Genomic DNA, 23,206 nt, shown 5'->3' with positions numbered 1-23,206 from the left:
TGATTTTACAAGTTATTCATTTCATAAAGTGGTAGATCCCTATTTAAACCAATAAAGAATAAAATATTTTTCTATATTACCTGACAAATAGGATTTAATGATTTCCATCATTGGGTCAGAGGCTCCCAAATACCAGTATGTACTATTTTCCCCAGTCCAAGGAGAGAGAGGAAAAAGACATGATAGAGAATTTTTCATATAGCTAAACTTATTTAGCTTAACAGGCTGTCCTTTGTTTGTTATGTGATACTATTCTTTGTACTATTTTGCTATTAGAATTTCCTTTGTGATATAGTTGTGTTTTTTATGACATGTGCTATTTTGCTATTAAAATATCCTTTATTTTATGATATAATGGTGATAATATAACAATGACCCCTCAATTTTCTATTTTGAGATGTTGCTGATTTATAAAATCTAAATATATGAGAACCACTGATTTATAAAGTAGTATGATCATTTTTATAAATCATATTCTATAATTCATGGTTTTAGGCAAGCAGAGAATTTCTTAACTCTTTTATTTTTTTAATTGGGGAATATTGGGGAACAGTCTGTTTCTCCAGAACCCATCAGCTCCAAGTCATCCTTCAATCTAGTGTGGAGGGCACAGCTCAGCTTCAAGTCCAATTGCTGTTTTCAACCTTTAGTTGCAGGGGGCACAGCTCACCATCCTATGCGGGAATCGAACCAGCAACCTTGTTGAGAGCTCGCGCTCTAACCAACTGAGCCATCCAGCCGCTCCTTAACTTTTTAAATAAGTAATGTAATAATTTAGAAATATCTATGGTAACTTATGATAAAGGATAAGGGAATAAATTATTTTAAGTCAAATTTTGTCAGTTTTAAATATTTTCTAGTCTGTAATGATTAATTGGTAGTTTATTTTATTGATATATTTTCTAGTTACTGGATAATGATGATAAGAAAGGCCTGACTCTACCAACTCTGAATCAGTCGAACCAAGATAACATAAATGTTGTTGCTCCTAAAAGTGATGAATCAATAAAACAAACAGATGCTTCATTATTCAAGATTCCTAGCCTGATGGTAACAGAAGAGAATGAAATACCACCTTTAGAGGAATGCCAATCAGAAGCCGTGACAAACAGAAAAATGAGTGATATACCTTTTCAACCAGAACTAAAGTTAAAACCTAGTTATCCAAGCCTTTTAAAGACAGACCTACCTTCATCAGAGGTAATGTTGAAAAGTATTCCTATAAATCCAGGTGGGATAAAGAGGAGAAACTTAGATTCCTCTCCAACAGAAATTAGGTGGCAAATTAACAGTCTAAGCTTAGCTAGAAGGAAGAGCACAAGCTTAGTTTCCCCGGATTCAAAATCAAAAGGTAGCTTTCAAAGCCAAGATTCAAAGGAAGACCTTGAACTAAAGTATCTACCCTCATACTAGAAGTATAAGACTAGGAAAACAAAATAATTCATTTTAAAAAATAAATACAAATAAATTGCAAATGCATTCAAATTTTTCTAAGTGGAAGTGTATCTAAGTGGAAAGTGCATTACACATTCCTGCCCTAATTATAATCATTAAGCAAGGGGGGGAAAACTCTTAAACGAAAAGCAAAGTGGTCAGAGATAACAGTAATACAAACTAGTCTCATAGGTTGGTGTAAAAGTCAGCTGAAAGTGCAACTACAATAACAAAATGTAAATTCAAAGGAAATTTAAAAGCCTGGAAAGTTATTTCAGGGGAAATTTTTAATAAAATCATTATATAATAGGAAATAGGATATGTTCTCCCTGTTATAAATAATTTTATAGTTTAAAATAAGAATTATCTGAATGTAAATTTAAAGGTACACCAGTCTCTCTCAAAATGACTTATTCTATTTAGATCTCTACATCTTATTGGAATTACTATTATAGGTAGCTCATAAAGCAATGTAAAAATATGTACTGGTTAGTGGGTAAACAGTCTGAGTGCTAAGTCAGGCTCTGCCTCTAAATATAATACTTTAACAAGTTTGAGCACCTAAATCGCTAGGCCTATTTCCTTATCTATTGAATGGTGGATCATAGTAGGTCATTTCTAAATTCCCTTCCAAATTTCAAAAGTTACAATTTTGTTAAATACCTCTAGTTGGGGAATTATTCTTAATTACATAGATCAATAACCTAACCAATGTAACTGAAAAAGATTAACATTCTTGTTTTTAACTGAATGTGAAAGTAATACAGTTGTTATAGAACATTTAGAAAATAGAAGTGTAAAAGGAAACATAAAAGTAGTTATAATTCTACCGCCTCATTTAACAATTTCATTTCCTTTTAGTCTTTGCTATGCAAATATATATATACCTTTTATTTATTTTTAAAAACTTAGATAAAACATATATATATATAATTTTGTATTGTGCTTTTTAAAACATTATAAGCATGTTAACTGAATTTTCTCAAAAATTTACAAGATGCAGAATACCTTCAAATATGGATATTCACTGATTCTTTTAAACAGTTTCCATATTGTTGGACATTAAGTTTGAAATTCGTATCTTTTTACTTAACTATTTATTTGGATCTGTGGTTATCTCCTCATATATTCATAGAAATTGTATGTTGATAGATTGCTGTCCAGAAAGATTGTATCACTTTGCATTCTCATCAGTGGTATTTGAATATTAACGGTCTTTTAAATAATAGCTAAAACTTTTTCATGTCATTAGCCATTTTGATTTCCCCTACAAGTAGACAGATCATGTCCTTTGTCCGTTTTTTCTGTTGAGTACTTTGTGATGTTCAGGTTTTATACTGAGTTCTTTTATTGTAAAGATATCAACCACTTGTATATTCATGGCACATATTTTTTCATAGCTTGTAGTTTGCCTTTTAATCTCATTAAGTCTGGCTTCCAAAATATTTAGTTTTCATTTGATAATTGAGTTATTTATTGCTGAATAACAAACCACTCCAAAACTTAGTGGCTTAAAATAACCATTTTATTATCTCCCAAGATTTGTGGACTGACTGCTTAGCTGGGCAGTTGTTTTGCTCTACTTGATGTTGGCTCATCTTGTAGTCATCTAGGAACTCTATTTGGCTGGAACACTCATGATAGCTCACTTATATATCTTACATCTTGATGGGAACAGCTGTAAGTTTGGCTTCAGTTGGGATGTATGGACGTCTGATTTGATATCTTTCTCTCTCTCCTTCTCGCTATCCCTCTTTCCCTCGTACCTTCCCTCTCTCCATCCCTCCTTCCTTCTAATCTTAGACAGGGATTATGCCTCTCCCTCTCTATTCCTCCTCTTTATGTGGCCTCCCGATGTGGTCTTTCTAGGAGGACAGCTGAACTTCTTATGTGGCAGCTCGGGACTTCCAATATACACAAGCAGAAGCTTCAGGTACTCTTAAGTCTTAGGCTTCAGACTAGCACAGAGTCACTTTTGCTGCATTCTGTTAGTTAAAGCAAATCTCAGGGTCAGCCCTGGTTTAATATGGGAGGGACTGCACAAGGGCATGACTCTCGGAAGGTGGTGTTCATCAGGGGTCATAGTTGGAGATCAATCACCACAGATAAACTATCTCTAGCTCCAAGTAATTCATGTCCCTCCCACATGTAAAATATACTTACTCCACTTCCAAGATCCTTAGTCTCATGCTGTTATTGCATCAGGCTTAGGCTTTGGGTACACCTAAATCAGATCCAGGTGAATGAGGCTTCTTGAGTATGATTTCTCTCAATTTTAAGGCCTGTGAATTAAGATACCAGTTATCTGTTTCTTCCTGTGAGTCAGGAACAGGAAAACTAGAATATTGCGAAGGTGGAGGAAGGGGAAAGTGAAGCATATAGCAGTCAGTGGGCCATAGTAACTGAAGCTCCTGGCTCTGCCCTTGGGGCTTGTCTTTACCCTCTGAATAATTCTTTTCTTCATAAGAAAGAGCTTATATTTGTAGCCGAGTGGCTTTGTAGTCCGTGTCTTGTCTATAGAAAGTTGAGAGTTCAGACCCTCTTTTCATTTTAAAGTTTCTCTGTTCCTTTCAGTCCAAGATGCTATGATTATCTTAAAGATTTTATGTGCACCCTAGGTATCAAATTATGATCTCAGCCAAATGTTACACCTTTAAATGTGTTCAAGTCAGGCCCCTATTTACTCTTAGCTGATAGTCAAGGTTCTGTAGCATATCCTTAAAAATCTTAGGAGCTATTCTGTTGAGCAGAGAGGATCCATGAGGCCACCCTAAGTTACTTAGAATATTTTGTTTTCTAGCTGACTTGGTCTGTGAGACACCAGCTTAAATCTTTTGGAGGTCTTAGTTCTTACAACCACACCCTGTGATCTTGACTCTGAAACCACATTTTACTGGCAATGCCATTGGACACTGACCAGTGAAGTCATGAGATAAGGATTTGGGGCATTGGTCCAGTGGCTTAACAGTGTCATCCAGGACCCAGGAACCTGACTCTTTCTCATTTTTCCTCTTTTCATGCTCATGCTTGTGTCTTCATGATCACAAGATGTTGCTTCCGTCCTTGGCATCATGTATAGATCAAGGCAGGTGAAAGAATGTGGGAGTAGGACAGTCAAGTACTTCTTTTGCACTTGCCCCCTTTTATTTTTACAAAGAAACAGAAATTTACCGAGTAACCCGCCCCTCCCCCCCAGTAGTTTTTGTGTGGCATTGAACAGATTTAGGTCACAAGACTACCTCTAGCTTCAAAGGATCATGGGAAAACTATCTGGCAAAATGAATGGGATTGCCAATAATGATTTATCATTTTGTACCATTTTGTCCTGCATACATTGCCGTTACATATAAGCAAAATTCAGGTTCTGTCAGTAACAAAGTAGTATGGGTCGTGGTTATTGTGTAATCAATTAGCAGTCGTGCCATAATTATTCTCTGATGGGATGCTCTTCCCCCAGATCTTCCCAAAGTTCATTCATTCACATCACTCAGGTCTCTACTCAGCCGTTACCTCTTTAGAGGGGGCTGCACTGACCACTCTATGTAAAATAATTATCTGCTCACCCACCCTACCCTATCCCTGTTACTTTTTTTCATGTATTATTATCTAGTATTACATAGTTGCTTACTTGTTTATTATCTGTCATTCCCACTTTAAGTTCTGGATGGTAATGATTTAGTCTTCCTCACCACAGTATCTTACCACTTAGAATAGCGATAAGTCCATGACAGGCACTCAATCAATATTTGTTGAATTCATTAAAAATACTGCAGGGTATTGTGATTTTTTTTAGAATCTCTGAATATATTGTAACTCTTGGACCTCATTGTATATATTAATGAAAATCACCTGGTCGTAGGAAATGCAAATTATTTTAGTACTCTTAAGGTCAATGAACCATTTAGCTTCAGCATCGCAAATATAAGGGATAAGGCAGAAGATGAATTCCACATTTCATAAAGACTAGTGATAAAGGCTCTGATTATGTATGAGTCTTTGATTTTAAAGCCTCTAGTGCCTGCAGGATACTAAGATTAAAGAAGGCAGGAAGTGGTACATGTGATATCACTAATCTTCTGTTCACCCATTTGAATTTAATTGCCTTCACTGAGCTATGAATTCCATTTATGAAATTTAAATCCTTGAATAATCACTGATGGACAGATGGGAGATATGCCATAATCTCCCAAACTCTATCTTTGCTAACTCTGCACTTTGAATCAACCCAAGCAAGTCATGCAAGTGAAATGCACCTTACAATTATTTTATCCACTATTCTTTTAATTCAATTATTTTTTCACCTGAAAGTTTTTCTAGTCCATGTTTTCTTTCCATAGATGTAATGAATTTTTTCAACTAATTGAGACTATAAAATTGAGGTAAATAGTTTCCGTGAGTTTTGGAGTAAGGGGGACTTTTCCAATTGATCAACATAGACCTTCTTTTCAAATAGATACTTTAAAAAATTCTAATCATTTTTCTCTTGGCTCATACTTTTCTCTGGAAGGCCTATTTGTCCATTGGTATCTGAGATGGAGTTTATCAGTGATTGTTCATTTAAATCTTTTGGCCCCAGACAAATAATTTTAATGTTACTGCATTATGATTTCATTTGCCTGTAAGATACAAGAAAAAACAATATACAGCCTGAAGCAATACCTACCAGGGAATATCACTGAATTTTCCAAGTGTTTCCATGTTCATTGGCACAGCACTCCTTTACTTAGCTGGGCACTGGAGACTGATTGCTGGTGCCATGAGCTTGGAGAAAAGTGTGTTTCCATTGAAGCGCAAAGGATTCTGTTCACTTTCTTCCAAGTCAGGTTTTTATTTGAATACCATAACTTACAGGTTAATTGTTAGCCCTTAAATCTGTTTACTTCTTGACTATATCTTATAAAGATATTTTTGGACCATGGATAGTACCTATGCTCATTATTTTCCATCCTGTCCCCACCCCTATCTACTCTCCACATTTCTTTGTCCAGTTTTTTTGCCCCAAATGACGCCTCTCTGGACTGCCTCAGCAGACTCTCTTTCTAGCTGACTTCTAGTTACTTCCAGCAAATGGCAGGCACCAAAAGACACTGAGGAAAGAAAGAGGAGAAAGGTTGGGGTTTTCTGTCCTACTGTTTTCCTGCTTTGTGCCGATTCTGGCAATGGATTTTCCTTCACATCTACAGCTACTCATGGGGGCCCCCCCTCCACGAGTCCAGTGGCTCTGGCTGGGGTGGTAACATCTTCTCACTGTTGCCCTCAACATCCCTTATTGGTTTTTTATCCGTACACACACTTCATTTATCGTAAAGCCTCCTTCATTGAAACATTTTAGAGAAATTCTAAGTCCTGCCCCAATTCTAACTAATAATCTTCTAAGTTTTCTAGTATGCATACAGATTTTCCTCTATTTTTATATCTCTCTGCACATTTCACAGGGACTTTGTAAAAACTCAAGTTATCATCTTGACCTGAATGTTCATAATGCATTTTTTAAAGTACAGAGTTGAAAATGATGCATGCTTATTACAGAAATTCAAGCAAGTCCCCCCGAAATGCACGAACGAGCCTATAATACCTCCACCCAGAAATGATCAGTATTAATAGTTAATATGTAGTGAACATTGTTACGTAAATCTTTCCATATTGTTGGAGACAACTGTCTACGGTTCTCTCACATCTCTGCAAATCTTGTGAGAAGTGCAGGATTCCTTTCCTGTAATGTGATCCATTGCATGTGCAATGCTTTTCTAGCCATCTTTGCATCATCTTGTGGGAATTAGGGCCTGAGGAACTGATATAAAAATGATTATACTCTGGCTACTGTGATTGCTCCTAGTAATAAATTGTCCTTTGTCTCTGACTCATGTCCTCTATCAGCATCCATGAAAAGGTGGCAGGCTAACTTGTTAGCTTCCAGGTAGGGTACGTTCTTGACAACTTTGGTGACAAGATGGGATACTAACAGACATGGCTTTCTGAAAGATGAAGGACAAGGACCTGTGGTCTGATTAATTGGATTTAGGGGAAGCCCATGAGAATTAGTAGTGACCAAATTATATGCTCCATCGGGCCATAAGTAGTCCTCCCCTGTAATGCTTGTTAGTGGGGGGCATTGGAGAGGTAGTTGCAAGCCAAGTGGGGAAGTATGTTCAAAACCAGCTGTGTGAATAGTGCCCTGGTTGTTGCTAATTTTCCTCCAGGTGGGGAGACGTCCTTGCCAATCTGATGACCCATCTCAGTCTGTTCCATTGTAATGATTAGTGCTAAGATCTGTCCTGGGTGGGCAAAAGACTGATCCCTGACAACAGTTATACGAAGAGATACATGCCTACACTGAGGATGACAGGATGGGAACGCGTGACTGCTATGGACAGAAACCGAGGGAGTCATTAGAACTTTGGCTGGTTTGCTTGGGAGGTGAGGGTACAGACTGTGGAAGACATATAAAGGAAGGGTGGCAACAGCTAGGCAATCTTATGGCCAACTACTCCAGCAGTATATAGTGACAATCTTATATCCATTCCAAAACAACAGTAAAAGATCTCAGAGTTTTATTGTGGTGGGTTTTGGCTGCTATAAGGTAGCTTTGGCCCTCTTGGGGAGATTTCCCTGGAACAGAAGAACTTTTATGGGAAACCATATGTAGGCATTGACTAGTATTCAAGCTCTTACAGCCCTGAATTGGGTGCACAATACTGTGAAGGTGATCCCCTAGGAAATGAGAAACTGATCCAAAGAAATACAGATAAATTCTTACAGTCATCTTGCCCTGGAAAACTCCTCTAGCCCTTATGTTGAAACCAGGCAAGAATTTATGAGATGTCATCATGGTAATGGGACAGCAGCTGCCCTGGATTGAAGTGGACTCCACATAGTAGCTCACTGCTGTGCGAACCAAATTTAAGTGCTCTGTGGACACCCAAACCTCTTGTCCCTATCCAGAAAGCAGTGTAGCTGTGGCTGCTGAGTCAAGGCATTCCCAACGATGAATAGATGGTGTCAGCTATGAGGACCTTGTGCCTGATAGTGTGGAGAAGACCAGCAATAACGGAAGTTCATTGGATTGAGCCATGAATTGCTGCTACACCACTCAAAACTGAAAGTAAATGTGAAGTCCTGTTAAGCGGCGTGAATTGCTTTCCCTTCTACACCCTATGACACCTCCATTCCCCCTTACACTAATCTCAGCTGCTGACAGGAGAAGCATGATTGGAGGTGGAGCCAAGGTCTCCTTGTCCCTAAAGGAGCCAGAAGGCTCTATACAGCCATTCAGATATGCTGGGAAATTTCAGGGCTGGAAGGGGTCCAATCTTCTATGGCCCTGTTGCATATGGGTGCCCGTCTCCATCTTACCCAGACTGGTGGAAGGAAAAGTCACTTTGATTCAGCGTATAGGGTTTAGGCAAGGTTCGCAATGCAGAAGGGCACTCACGTGACCTCATGGGTGGGGCTGTTTAGCTCAATTGAATGTCCTGTTGTTTCTACATCTGAATGTGTAGTAGGAATTATTGTGTTATGTACTTCCCATCTCCATCCCGTAAGTACCAGAAGGATTGGAAGAGCCACATGTAGAGAAGGACTGGTGGGGAATGTAAATCACTACCCAGCTTGTCGCCCTGTGCCCCCCCAGGTGGCCTAACAGAAACACTATAGAACCCGGGGAGGACAAAGGGCAATCACAGCCTTCATTAAGGACTTAAAGGCAGCAGGGGAAGTAAGAGATGCGTTATCGCAGTACAACAGCCCAGCGAAATTTGCTAATGGAGTTGGAGACTTATCGTGGATTATCACCAAAAGAATCCAGTTGTTGCTTCCATATCCCAGCTGTTCCAGATACCGTGACAATGAATCCATAATACAGAATGCTGGCACTTGGTGTGCTGTCTTGGACATTGCCAACACCACCTTTGTTACACTACTGACACCTGTGGATTGAGATCAGTCTCCATGTTGTTAGTACTCCCCCAGAGGTACCTACTCACCTGCCATTTGTCACCAGTGGGTGGGTCAGGATTTCGCATGAGTGCTTCTACCCTCTGATGTCCGTAGCTTTCACTATATAGATGACGTCCTCTTGGTTAGCAAGTCAAAAGCCTTAGTCTCAACAGCCTTGAATGTGGTATTATCACACCTCCACCAGCAGAAGTGACTAATAAACCCTGACAAAATTCAGGGGCCTGCTTACCGGGTAAACTTCATTGGGGCTATCTGGGCAGATTTGTAATGTTCATTGCTTCTGGCAGCAAAGAAAAATTGTTGTATTTTTGCCCGCTTCTACCAACTCCATAAAAGGAGGCCCAGAACCTTGTCCGACTCTGAGTATGGGAAACAGTATGTGCCTCACTTGGGCAGGCTCCTTAGTCCTTTATAATCTACAAATCGGCATCCTTTCAGTGGAGCCCATGCCAACAAGCTGAGTTAGAATCTGTCCACCAAGCTGTGATACACTACCTTTGAGGCCCTACAATCCCAATAATTCTTTTGAGCTACAAATTTCTGTGCTGATTGGAACCTCTGCCGGAAGACCCTTCGTGGGGTTTTGGACTTGTTCCCCTCTGACACAGCTACCAGGTTTCCCCTTTGGGAGAGCAGTTATTACCTTGAGTACATAGTCTGAGCTCAGTGAACTCCTTACCTGTATAGGCCTGGTGACTCTTCGGCTTGTTATTCCCATTTTGGGAATAGAAAATTGAGCTCTGCAGGTAACAAGGTGGAAAGTGCCCAATGAGCTTTTCAAATGGAAATGGTGTATTTAAGAACACAGACTGCCTAAGCCCGGCAGTATCCCAGTTTTACAAGGTGGCAATTACCCCTTAGGGGAAACCTTATCCCTCCTTCTGCCCCCTGAAGAAAATCAGTGGCTAAATGGAGCTTTTGCTGAAAATAATGAAGTCTTTTGTCTCTGACCCAGGAGTCGTCTGCTACCATCCATGTAACTATGGCAGGATAACTGCATAGTTTGTAAGTAGGATAAAACCCTAGAACCCGTACAGTTCCTGATAGTTTTGGCAATGGGAATGGGTTGCTGACAAGAGACATGACTTTCTGGGGAAGGCAGGAGAAAGGGCCCTTACAGGCTGGGGTGGGAAATGTGATATTGTTTTGGCTTTCAGTAGCAAATGCTCTCACCCACATGGTGGTGATGGTGGGGAGGGGATGGGTGGTAAGGGTCTTCCACTTGTCCTACCTGATAATAACTATTTAAAGACTGACTGGTGAGAGACAGGATTAAAACAAACCATGCGAACTGTGGTTTGTTGGTTGGTTCACTCCCCTCTGGGAATAGGGGAGGGGATGGGAAAGAAAGGAGTGACCTCAGCTGCTTTCAGGAAAACACCCAGTATGCTGGGGGAACTTCTGGGAGGTGAAGGCAATAAGCTGTTGGCTATAGGCACCAAAGACGCCATGGTGGAGCCATAGTAGCATATGCCAGAAGGGGAGGTGCTCCTGAGGCGGGTTGTACTCTGGAAGCAGGGAGGTGCACCAGGGAAGAGGGGTTCCCACCCTGAGATGAGGGGCCCAATAGAAACAAAACCTTTCTACTGTTCCAGCTGTCCCTCACCAGTCAGCCTCTATATAGCTGTTATAGCTCCGAATGTGTTGGTTAGTCTGTGTTACAGTAGGGGGGAAAAATAGCTGAAATCCATTGGTGGGGTTTGGGCACAACTTGCAGTGGGGAAGAAAACGTTAAAGTGACCTTATGGGTAGGACTTTCTCTGCTGATTCAGTGTACTGTAGTTCTAGCTCTCACTGAGTGTAACAAAAGTGATGTGTTGCGTACTTAGACTGTAAATACTACAAGTATCAGAGGGAATTCTCCCATTTCGGGCACTGCCATGTGTTAAGAAGTCCTTGCCCTCTGCCACAGGTGGTTGGATCAGCATTTCCATGAACGCCTCCACCCTCTGCTGTCTAAAGGCATAAATGATGTCCTGTTGGTTGGTGAATCAAAAGCCTCAGTCTCAGCAGCCCTCGCTGTGGTGTTATCACACCTCTACCAACAGGAGTGGTTGATAAACCCTGACAAATTCAAGGGCCTGCTCGCCAAAGGAATTTTCTTGGGACTGTGTGGGCAGATTCACAGCACCCAAATCCCTTGGCAGTCAAAGAGAAACTGTCTCTTGGGCCACCCGCCACATACAAGGAGGCCCAGGCTATTTTTGAACTCTTTGGGGGTAGGAGACTCACTTGGGCATTCTACTTACTTATGAATATCAGCTAGTTTGTAAATAAACATGCTCTAAGTGGGCTTTGCTGGCCAAATGTTAGTAGTGTGTTCAGGGGTACATCTGACCTGGTCCTGGTATCATTTTGGTTTTGCACGAAAACCTGGCAGCTACTGGTTTTGGCAAAACCTTATCCTCCATTTTGCCACCTGAAGCAAAACTACTGGCTCAGTGGAGCCCTGCGTTCACAGAAGTGCCCCTAATTAACTGGGTCAGGTTCACTGATGGTTTAGCTAAACTGAAATCTGCTGGTATCAACAACTAGGCTATCACGGCTGTTCAGCCTAAGAGCAAGCTATGCAGAACCAAAAATGGACATGGTTATTCCACTCAGTTGGGCAGAATGTGAGCCAATACTCCACCTGAAGAACCTTGTTATATTTTTACTTAACTTTTGGGCTATGGCCAATGGCCTAGCTACTTAGTTTGCCATTTGGAAAACTACAAACTGGCAGATTGAAGACATTCCTCTTTGGGGCTGCAAACTACAGAACCAAATTGCTGCTACCAAAGTAAGCATCCGGGTCACTTACGTAGATGCACGCAGTAAGGGCAGGTTCTCAATGAGACTGACTGGAATCAGGCTGCTGGTTGAGCCTCTCTATTCCCTAGCTTGTCACCGTGGCTGCCTAGATTTATCATTATATTGGACACAACAACACATCCACCATCATAGCTGAGCACAAAATAAAGAAGTCAATTTTGGGGAAGTTTCTGAGGCAGAGGCTACCGCAGCACGCCAGACTTGACCCGTGCCAAAAGTTGACCCATTTCACTTGCTGTGAGAGAGCCTGCAGTGCAGATATCCCACCTGCTCCTAACACTGGACTTTGGGCCCCTTTTGCAGGTAATTGGTTGACACTTTTCTCACGTTACGGTATTACTTTCAGTCCAAGCAGAGGACTCCAGCTATGCTGTTGTGTCCTTGAAAATATCCTTGGTCATGTCCTTGGCTTCCTGGGTCATTTGCAGTCTACAAATGGTGTGCAAAAGCCCCTAACAAATGAGCTAGTAGTCAAGGTATTTGATGGGCCTTTCATGGTCCCCACCATCCTCATACATCTGGTGGTGGTGACCACTGGAACATTCTACTAAAAAAGGAAAAAAAAGACTTAAAAAGATTTCTGACTGTACCGTTCTCACCTCTTCCAGGTCCATATTCCTTAGACTAAGGCAGTTTGGTCACTGATTGAAGCTCTTCCCAGAAACAGAACATTTCCTTTCAGCTGCTCCCTGGGTAATGATCAGGATAAAGGGAATGGAGGGTTAGATATTTGTTTTGAAAATTTGAGGTTCCACCTTGACCATTCATGGGCACAATGCTTCTTTTTTTCCACTAATGACAACCCCAAGTTGGCCCGCTTTGGCAACCCCAAGTGGCAGCCAAGCCATATAGGGCCGAGGGGATTCAAAGAATCTGGTTCAGTCACTTACATTCTCTTATTTGATTGATATTGTGCTATATTATAAGAGTAATGTCCACTTGGTTGAATACACTGCTTGCCTAGCCCTCCTACAGTGGCCCACAGGGACCAATGTGGAGAGCAAAATGAGTTTCTGTAAATGTTTTTAAAATGCCCTGATGCCCTTTTGGATCTGACTCTTCTGGGTTGAAGGTCTAGGTGACGTTAGGAGATGACTGGGGAAAAGGTGAAGTTGTAACCATCTGGAAGCCTTTCCATCTCTGCTGACGTCCAGTAGGGAAATGTTAGAGGAGTCAGGTCTTTCTTCTTACTTCGTCAGTTTACATCTTTCTAAATTAGAAGATATTAGTAAGAATTCTGAGGCTTTTGTTGATTTCTTTCCTCAGAATTGCTTCTAGGGCTGGAGGTAGGGTTAGGAACGATGTGATTTTGCAAATTACACTATTTCCCTTGGATTTGCTTGGCTGCCAAGTTTCGAAGTTAAGGACAAAAAACTTGCACCCCATTCCCTATTAAACTGCTGCTTGTGAATTTTCCACCTTTTCATATTATATTTTTTGTTTGTTTTATTATATATTAGTGTAAGGATTTTGCCATCCTGCTTTATTTCCCCATTTTTACCTAGACATCTCCATTACACATATCCAATATCAATAAACAATTTCCGGGTTTTAACGAAATGTTAGTAAAATTATTTTCAGTGATTACTAAACATTTCCTTATATTCAGTTGAATTCAATTTCCTTCCTGAAAAGGAAAACAACAAAAAAACGAAAAACCACTTTCTTAGCTTGCTGCTGTTTCTAAAATTAGTTCTGTCAGTGTCCTAATACTTGTTATTCATCTATCCTAAGAAACCTTTATACTTTTTCATCACTCCCTTTCCAATATGTTTGTCTTATTGTGAGATATAATATACATACAGAATAGTGCATAAAACATGTGAGCATTTTAATGAGTAATTATGAAGTAACTACCATTGTAATCACTACCCATGGGCAAGAAATCAAACATGGCAAGTACGTCAGAAGCTCTCCATCAACCCAGTGCCCTGTCCTGTTCCCTCACAGCCCCTCCAGCGATGTCCACTGTCTTGACTGTTGTGATAACATTGCCTTCTATTTTACTACTTATTTTTGCATTCTCAAACAACATAGTTATGCATGTACTTGTCATGTTATTGCTTATTGTTTTCAGCATTATATAGATGAGATTCACTCATTTTATATAGATGTAGTTAGCTCATTTCTAATGCTATAAAGTGTTTAGTTGAATGGAACATAGTTTAAATGTTGTGTGAATGTAATTTATTAATCCCACCATTTTGATGGAATTTGGGTTGTTTCCAGTTTGGGGCAATTTTAAATAATGCTGCTTATGCTGTGAACATTTTTGTGGCATGAGACTCTCTGGGATATATATATATATAGAGAGAGAGAGGTGGAATTGCTGGTTCCTAAATAGATAATATGTTCAAATTAAAATTTAAAGATAAGGCCACACCATTTACCAAGATGGTTGTACCAATTTACATTTTACCAAGAGTGTATAAGGAAGGGTCGCTGTAGCTTTGTTTCCTGAATAACATGTTGATTATGTTGATAAAACTGTCAGGCTTTTAATTTTGTCAGTGTGGAATCTTACGGTGGTTTTTGTCTTTTTTTGTTTGTTTTCCATTAACTTGATTGAGGTATAATTTACTGTATTAATCTGTAGGGATGCCATAAAGTACCACAGATTGGTACCTTAAAACAATAGAAATGTATTGTCTCTGAAACCTATGAGGGAGAATCCTTCCCTGACTCTTTTAGGTTATGATGTTTGCCAGGGATCCTTGCCATTCCTTGGTTTATAGCTGCATCAGACCATTCACTCCCCCTGTTATCACGTGGCGGTCTTCTCCCTGTGTGTGTCTCTCCTCTAATGAAGATATCAGTAATACTGGATTAAGGTCCCAGCCTACTCCTGTATGATCTCATCTTATTACATGGGCAGTAACCTTATTTTCAAGTAAGGGCACATTGTAAGGTATTGGGATTTGGACTTCAACATGTTTTTGCAAGACACAAGTTAACCCACAACATTTCCATACCACAAAATATACAGTCATACCTCTGAGATATTGTGGGTTCAGTTCCACACCACTGCAAAGAAGTAAATATCATAATAAAATTAATTACATAAATTTTTTGGTTTCTCAGTGCATATAAAGTTATGTTTACACTCTACAATAGCCTGTTAAGTGTGCAATAGCATTATGTCTATAAACACAATATACATACCTTAATTAAAACATACTTTAATGCTAAAAAATGCTAACCATCATCTGAGCCTGTTGGAAAAATGGCACTAATAGATTTGATTGACACAGGGTTGTCACAAACCTTCAATTTGTAAAAAACCACACAATATCTGCAAAGCACAATAAAGCAAAGTGCAATAAAATGAGCGTGCCTGTACCCAACTTTATGTGGGTAGTTCACTGAGTTTTGAAAATGTGTATTTCAGTGTAACCATCATCCACATCAAGATATAGAACATTTCCATCACTACACCAGTAAATATGATAATACAGTTTTCTCCAGCTTTATTGAGATATAATTGACAAACAAAACTGTATGTAAAGTATACAATGTGATGACTTGATACACGAATACTTTGTGAAATGATTATCACAGTTGGGTTAATTAACATATCCATCACCTCACAGAGTTGTGTGCATGTGTGTGTGTGTGTGTAGTAAGAACATTTAAGATCCACTTTCTTAGCAAATTTGAAATATAAAATATAGTATTACTAATTAGAGTCACCATGCTTGCATTACCCCAAGAACTTACTCATCCTATAACCTCATCTCCGCTTTGACGGGCATTTCTCCATCTCCCTTAATTAACAACTTGATATGGTGGACACACAATGAAGACTACTTCCAACAATTAGAGAATATACAATTAAAGGCCGTAGGAGTTTTATTTTGATGTAATCCCCCTTGTCTATTTTTGCTTTTGTTGCCTGCACTTTTGGTGTCATGTCCAAGAAAATATTGCAAAGACCAATGTCACGAAGGTTTTTTTCCTATGTTTTTCTATATTTTCTTTTAGGAATTTTATGGTTTCAGACTTACATTTTAGTCTTTAGTCCTTTTTCGTATATGGTGTTAGATACAGTTACAATTTCATTCTTTTGCTTGTAGATATTCAGTCTTCCCAAAACCATTTATTAAAGAGACTATTATTTCCCTATTGTGTATTCTTGGCACCCTTTTCAAAGATCAGTTGACCATATATGTGTGGGTTTATTTCTGGGCTCTCTATTCTGTTCAATTTGTATGTCTGTTTCTATGCCCATACCATACTGTTTTGATTACTGTAGCTAACAACAAAATGAAAAAGCAACCTTTGGAATGTGAGAAAATATTTACAAACCATGTATCTGATAAATAGTTAATATCCAAAATATACAAGAAATTTCTGCAACTCAATAGCAGTATTTTTTCAAATATTCTTTCCGATCTTTTCTCTCTCTTCTCCTGTGACTCCCATAATGTGTATGCTGGTACACTTGATGATTGTCCCCCAGGGCCTTTAAGCTCTTTTCATTTTTCTTCACTCTTTTTTCTTTCTGCTCCTCACACTGGTTAATTTCAATGTCCTATCTTCACTGATCCTATCTTCTGTCTGCTTCTCTGTGCTCTTTAACTCTGAGTAATTTTTTCATTTCAGTTATGGTACTTTCTAATCCAGAATTTCTGTTTGGTTTCTTTCTATAATTTCTATTGCTTTATTTACAATTTGTTTATACATTGTTTTCTTTGTTTCTTTAGTTCGTTGTCCATAGTTCTCTTTAGCTCTGAGTATATTTAAGAAAGTTGTTTTTCAATCTTTGTCTATTAAGTCCAATATCTGGGCTTCCTCAAGGGTTGTTTCTATAATTTTTTTCTAAATGATCCGTATCTCCTGTTTATTCATATGCCTTATAATTTTTTATGGAAATTAGGTGTTGTGCGGGGCGGCCTGCGGGGTTTCTGGTCCCGCTCCCCACGTAAGAATGCAGGACATGGTGAGGCCAAAAAGGAACACCCATGGAGCCATAAATAGGGGAGTCATATCACTATATTCTCGCCAGCGGCATCCGCCTCTCTGCCATCTGCTCTTGCTAGCCCCCATTCTCTGCTAGCGTAGCCACGGCAGTTATATTAGTGGCCAATGGCTCACTGGTTACAGCTGACGGCCAACTAGCCACAGCTGATGGCCATCCAATCACAGTTGATGGCCATTTACTACCTGAGCCAGCACCTTTCTATGTGAGGCCGACAGCCTGGAAACTGCTTTTTTGGGGCTTTGTCCCCACATTAGGCATTACATATAATAACGTAACTCTAGAAATGAGAGCCTACTTTTCCAGAGATTACTGTTATTAGTTATTGAGGGCTGCAGTCATTTATTTCTTTTGAGACTTACCCAAACTATTTTTGCAAAGACTGTATTCTTTGTCATTTTTGGTCAGTCACTGAACTCTCTGCTCCATTATCTTGGTAGCCAGATAATGACCTAACAGATTTCTTAAAACTCCAAAATTTATCTGTCCTTTTAAAAATTAATCAGTGCCCTGGTTTCTATAAGTTTTGTATTAGATTCTGATGTTTAAAATAATTGATCTGTCAGTCTTGGACAGTTTATATTTGTTTCAGTGGAGGTACCAATTCTTTGAGCATGCTACCATTTTCCATAATGTCACTTCTCCCTTCTCTTTTGATATATGCCTTCTTTGATATTAATCTTATTTTTATTTATCTTTAAAGTTATTATTTCTGTTTCCTGGGGCTTAGAACAGGAAGCTCTGGGGCTCAGGTCAATAATATACAAAGTAATATCATGTGTTGTTGTTGTTGTTTTTTATGCTTGCTGTTTCTTACGTCAACAACTACTAATACAGTGTTTCAGCCATGCAAGTTATCTCACCACCTCTGCTTATATTAGTTAAATTGTAGATCAGTTATTTTTCTTATATAAGATAAAGTCAATTGGTAACATTAGATCTAATTTTATTATTTATAGCCATCAACAATGCTAAATTTTAAAATATTGTTATTTAATTATTTTTCCTATTCACTTTTTCTGATCTTTTTTCTTTTATTTCAGCATCCACATTGTTTCTTTAACACAATGAATGAAAACATAAAGGTCACTGATTATGTAGGTAAGTTATTTGTATATATATTGTAATTTTCAAATATTCAGTGAAATGGAGAACATGAACTCATAACAACTATTATCAAGATTTTCCTTCAAAATGTAAATCATACTATTATGTTTTTTGATTACTGGCATGAAACAACCTATAGAATTATAATAATGGGAAATCAAGCAAAGAAAAATACAGGTGACCTTAAAATCCTAGACAATATTTATTTTTATGTATTATAATATTACTAAAACATTTAGTATGTTTATCTGTATTTAACAACATCTTGGCTACCCTGTAGATTTATCAAGTAAAGGCGTTTTTCTAATTTAAGGAGTTGTTTAATGATATTATGCAGACAAATACAACATACCAGTAAACCCAAAGGTGATAATAAAAATATTTAACAACTAGTACAGCATGAGCATGAAACAACCAGGTCAGTCAATACTGTTGGATCAGAGTTCTAGAGGTTTCCTGTTGTGGGATGAAAGAAATGGGAGATTCCTAAGAGAATCAAGGTAGCCAGAGAAATGAATGTAAGGTGGGCACTTGAACATCTTGAGGCAGCAACTTTTTACAAGTTAGTACAGAAATGCTTTAATATTTAACAATTGGAACAGTCATAACCGTGTAGTGACTGAATATCCATCCAGAGGATATTGCGGTAATATAATTAAAATGAAGAGAAAATACAAAGATAACTAGAACACTTGACAGGGAAGATGAGCGATCAAACACATTTCTTTGTAACATGCAAGCATCCTTGGACTGTAGAGAGTGTACTCAGTTAAGGACTTATGGGGAAACGTGTCAAATGAGAGTATAATTGAGAAGTCCCTGAAACAAAGTCCCCCAAAAAGGAAATTTTGTTTCTCTTGAGTAGTTGAATGTGATGAAATGAACATGATTATAAATTAATGCTTTAGCCATATATTTCTGTTTCATATATACATCTATATGTATATATGTATATGTATTTATACATCTATTCTATACAATGATAACAGTTCCAGGCACATATATTGGGGTGCAGGAAGCTATTTTGGAACATGTCAGTTTAAGGAACTATTACTCTAAATATCAGGAAAAATTTAAAGTACGCCTAAATTATTATCCTAAAAAACAAAGTGACCATTGGGAATAACATTCAGTAGTAATTAAGACATCTTGGGAGATTGGGGTATTTGGGTACTCATAATATGATTCATACAAAACTTATTCTAATAACCTCTGGATTCTTCAAACCATAGAACAACTTTTGGAGTAAATAACACAGCAAGCAAGCTTCTTATTCAATTATTTTTAACTATTCCTTGAAAAAGGGAAATATTCTATCAAGTAATGGAAAATATTACTCAGGAGATAAACTGGATCTCACCCCTCCCTGCCCTGCCACTAACTAGCTCTGTGACCTTAGGCTATCATTTGGCTTACAAAAGCCTCCATTTTGCCATTTTAAAAATGAAAGAGTGGAACCAGATACTAAAAATAAATATTTCAGTACTTCCTTGTGGTTGCCTTATATTGCTTCAGTTAATCATCGTGACTTTGTAAACACTTTACATAATAGTAATTTTAAAAATCTTCATACATCCCTGTGAGGTTGACACTATTATCTTAGCTTTACAAATGAGGCAACTGAGGTATGGAAAGGCTGAGTAATTTGAAAATTCTGTAAAAGATGTGATACAAGCCAGTGGTTCAGTCTCCTCTGAAGAGTGAAGAGCCTTTGTAAGCAGTGTCAATCAAATACAGAATTGGGAAGGACGCCTATGGTGTGTCTTTTTTTTTTTTTTTAAAGAAAGTGCTTAGGGTGGAAAACCAGGCTTATTTTCTTACTGCTCACTCCTGTCTTGCTTTTGGGCAGGCCATTTACTGGATTTTTCTCATGTTTAAAATGAGAGAGATGGTTTTAAGACTGTTAGATCTCCTGTTTCTCTAAAAGTCTATATTGTTGAATTTATATCTGAATAAAGCCTTTTTAAAAAAGATTATTTAAGATTCCTAAACATATATTTTAAATGATTTTGTTTTACTTTGGGTTATACTTTTCAGTTTACTCATGCAGACCAGTCTTATGTAATTAACCCAATACGTCTATAAATACATTATGTAAATAAAATGCAGTACATCAAAGAGTTAATTTAGTAGGACTCATATAGCACTCTTGTTGAATTCCTTGAATTATTATTTCCTGTAAGCAGATTAGAGGTATATACCTAGCCCAGTTACTTTGGAGCTAGTTTTATAGATACTCTCCGACTCCTGACATTTATGTACACATATTTTAGACTAGAAGCACAATTCATTGAAGACCATGGTCATTCCACTCCATACTTTATAAATTGTTTTAATTTCTTACGTAAGAATTCTCTCTAGGGTCATGAATTGAATTCTTAAGGAAATGATAATTGTCTGTCCACACAGCTTTACAAAGTTGGGTATGTATAGCAAATGTATGACGGAAGATTACCCAAGCAACTGCAAGGGGATAGGCTAAAATGAGGCTCCAAGAAGGATGAGTAAAAGCAGTCTTTTAAATATCCCGTCAAGCACTGCTTTGAATAATGTACGTCATTTTTAACAGCCACAAAATCTTTCAGAACCACCTAGAGTGCAATGATGATATTTTTTTTTCTCAGTTTTTTCTTTATTTTTTGAACTGGCATTAAGAGCCAGAAAAGTAGAAGTGCTCAATACATTGACTGTAATCTGTCTAAAAGACAGTCTTTTATGTACATGAAAGTACAGAGCATGATGACATTTAATTCTAATCACTTGTATGCATTTTAACAATACTATTGAAAATACTAATTGGAGTTATTAGGTGACAGGCCCAAGGGTGCAATGTGTCAGGGACCAGAGCAAAGAGAGTAGTGATGATGGTAACAATAACAACAAAATCTGCATTCATTTTGTACTTACTACGTTCTTCTCACAGTATTAGATGCTTTAGCCCTTTAAATCGCACCACAACCTTAGAGGAAGGATCTTTATCATTTGACAAATGAGGACACAGAGGGAGCCAAGATAACTCGTGCTAAGTTAGATGGTTAGTTAGTTGCTGAGAATATTTGAGAACAAGCAGTCTGGATCCAGAGCGTGAGCTCTTAATCACTTTGCTACGCAATCATTTGTTAGAGATGTGTGTAGAATGTGCTTGTCAAATGCCACAAGTGCCAACTTATTTATATAATCTTTAAAAAAATTTTTTTTCAGATGGGTTAATGCAAGATAAGGCCTATGGACAGCTAAATACAAATAAAAAAGGAACAGCAGTAAGTAGATGATGTATCCTTTAAAAATCACCGTTAATATTTTACATTGTTTTGAATTAATTAGCACTGACAGTATTCTATCATCAAGACAACATATATTTCATTATTATGAATTTATGATAAGTCAATTTTATTACACATTTATTTTATAATTTATTATAAATTTATAGATTGTCATACAGCAATATAACATTAACTCCTGCAGGCTCCCCTATTTAATTCTTTACTTCTGCCTCCCCCAAAATAGCTATTAGTTAATAGGCAACTCACAATAGCACCAGGAAATCATAGACTATCTCTGCCCATCTATTGTGTTATGAACAATTTTAAAGAAGCCATTTCTCCTCATCCCAATTGCCCATTAATACTTGAAATTAATTATACTGGATTCCTTTCTTTGCACCTTGAAAATTTTTAATCATTCAAGATTCAACTGTCTATATGCCATACCAAGCTATCAGCAGTAAGTATTTCAGAAATGGAACAGAACTTGTGCGGTTTGGGATGAGGATCAGGCAACAAAGAAATACTGAGGTGAAAGGTGAGAAGAGAAAGAAATATTGTTCTACTTTTTGCACTCAGCAGGTAGGAACGACGCTCACACAGGGGAGAAGATTCTAAGTCCTAAAAAAAGTATCAGTGCTTTTCCTTGCAGTTTTTAATGACTAACTGCCTCCTCAATCCAAGACATTGGAACCTCATGCTAATACTCTTTTGCAGAGAATAGAATTTGATATAAGAACGTCTTGGATCCATGCAAAAAGATTTAATCACTTTAAAGATAACAATCCCAATTTTCGAGGACATTACTGATTCCAATACACAATCTAGTTATTCTAGTAATCCATTAAAATGTCCTGGAAATTTTAATGTTTGGTATTCAAACTACTTCCTAGACTGATTCATGCACCTAAAAATAGCACGAATTCCCATTAGATTATTGGCCTAAACTTTGTTGAGAAAAAAAATGGCATAGTGTCTACAAGGCATTATGTTGTTACAGCAGGAGTACCCAATTTTGAGTCAGAAAACTTGTTTTCCAGCACCATTCTCTTCTCTATTAGCTGGAGGTTAAATGGAAATTAATTCATGAAACATTTATTAAGTACCTATGATATAGCACACACCATGCTACTTAATAGTTAATGATGACATACTATAGATGGGCACATATTAAGCTTTCTATGTGTGTTATTTTATTTAATCCTCACAAAGCAGGCATTATTATTGTTTACATTTTGCAGATGAGTAAACTGAGGCTCAGTGAGGTTAGATAAATGGTACAATATCACACAGTCAGGCCATTGGATTTGATCAGCCACCTTCTCCTGTGCCCTTGCCCTTGAATAATTAAAAATACATTAGTGGATGTAGCTGACAGAGATGTACACAGGGAATTATAATAACAGCCACACTAGATGAATGCACAGGGTGCCTTGAGGGCGTCCTGGGAAGAATGTAGGAACCTGACGCAGGAGAGGGAGTGTAGATAAGGGTAGTGAAAGGCCTTTTTAACAAAAAAGGAGTGATTCAGTGAGATAACATATAAAGAATATTTTCCAGTGCCTTGCACATACAACTTGTATTGTTTTGGTTGAATTGAACTGAACCCTCATAGCAGTGGCATTCCCCGGACCATTCAAGCAATTCCTACTGT

General features: G+C 38.1%; 1 protein-coding gene across 1 annotated transcript in view; it reads left to right on the top strand.

Moving 5' to 3' along the window:
* LOC308499024 (cation channel sperm-associated targeting subunit tau-like) overlaps positions 1-23,206 on the top strand; it is an 89,740-nt gene that overhangs the window by 49,053 nt on the left and 17,481 nt on the right. The window contains exons 13-15 of the mRNA XM_081051816.1: positions 907-1,200; positions 18,226-18,283; positions 21,491-21,549. Of these exons, the coding sequence (XP_080907942.1) occupies positions 907-1,200; positions 18,226-18,283; positions 21,491-21,549 (411 nt within the window). The remainder of the gene's footprint in view (positions 1-906; positions 1,201-18,225; positions 18,284-21,490; positions 21,550-23,206) is intronic.

This window comes from Rhinolophus hipposideros (assembly GCF_964194185.1).
Source record: "Rhinolophus hipposideros genome assembly, chromosome: 6".
Taxonomy (NCBI): Eukaryota; Metazoa; Chordata; class Mammalia; order Chiroptera; family Rhinolophidae; genus Rhinolophus; species Rhinolophus hipposideros.
Note: the sequence above shows the minus strand (reverse complement) of the source record. Positions and strands in the feature narration are given on the sequence as shown.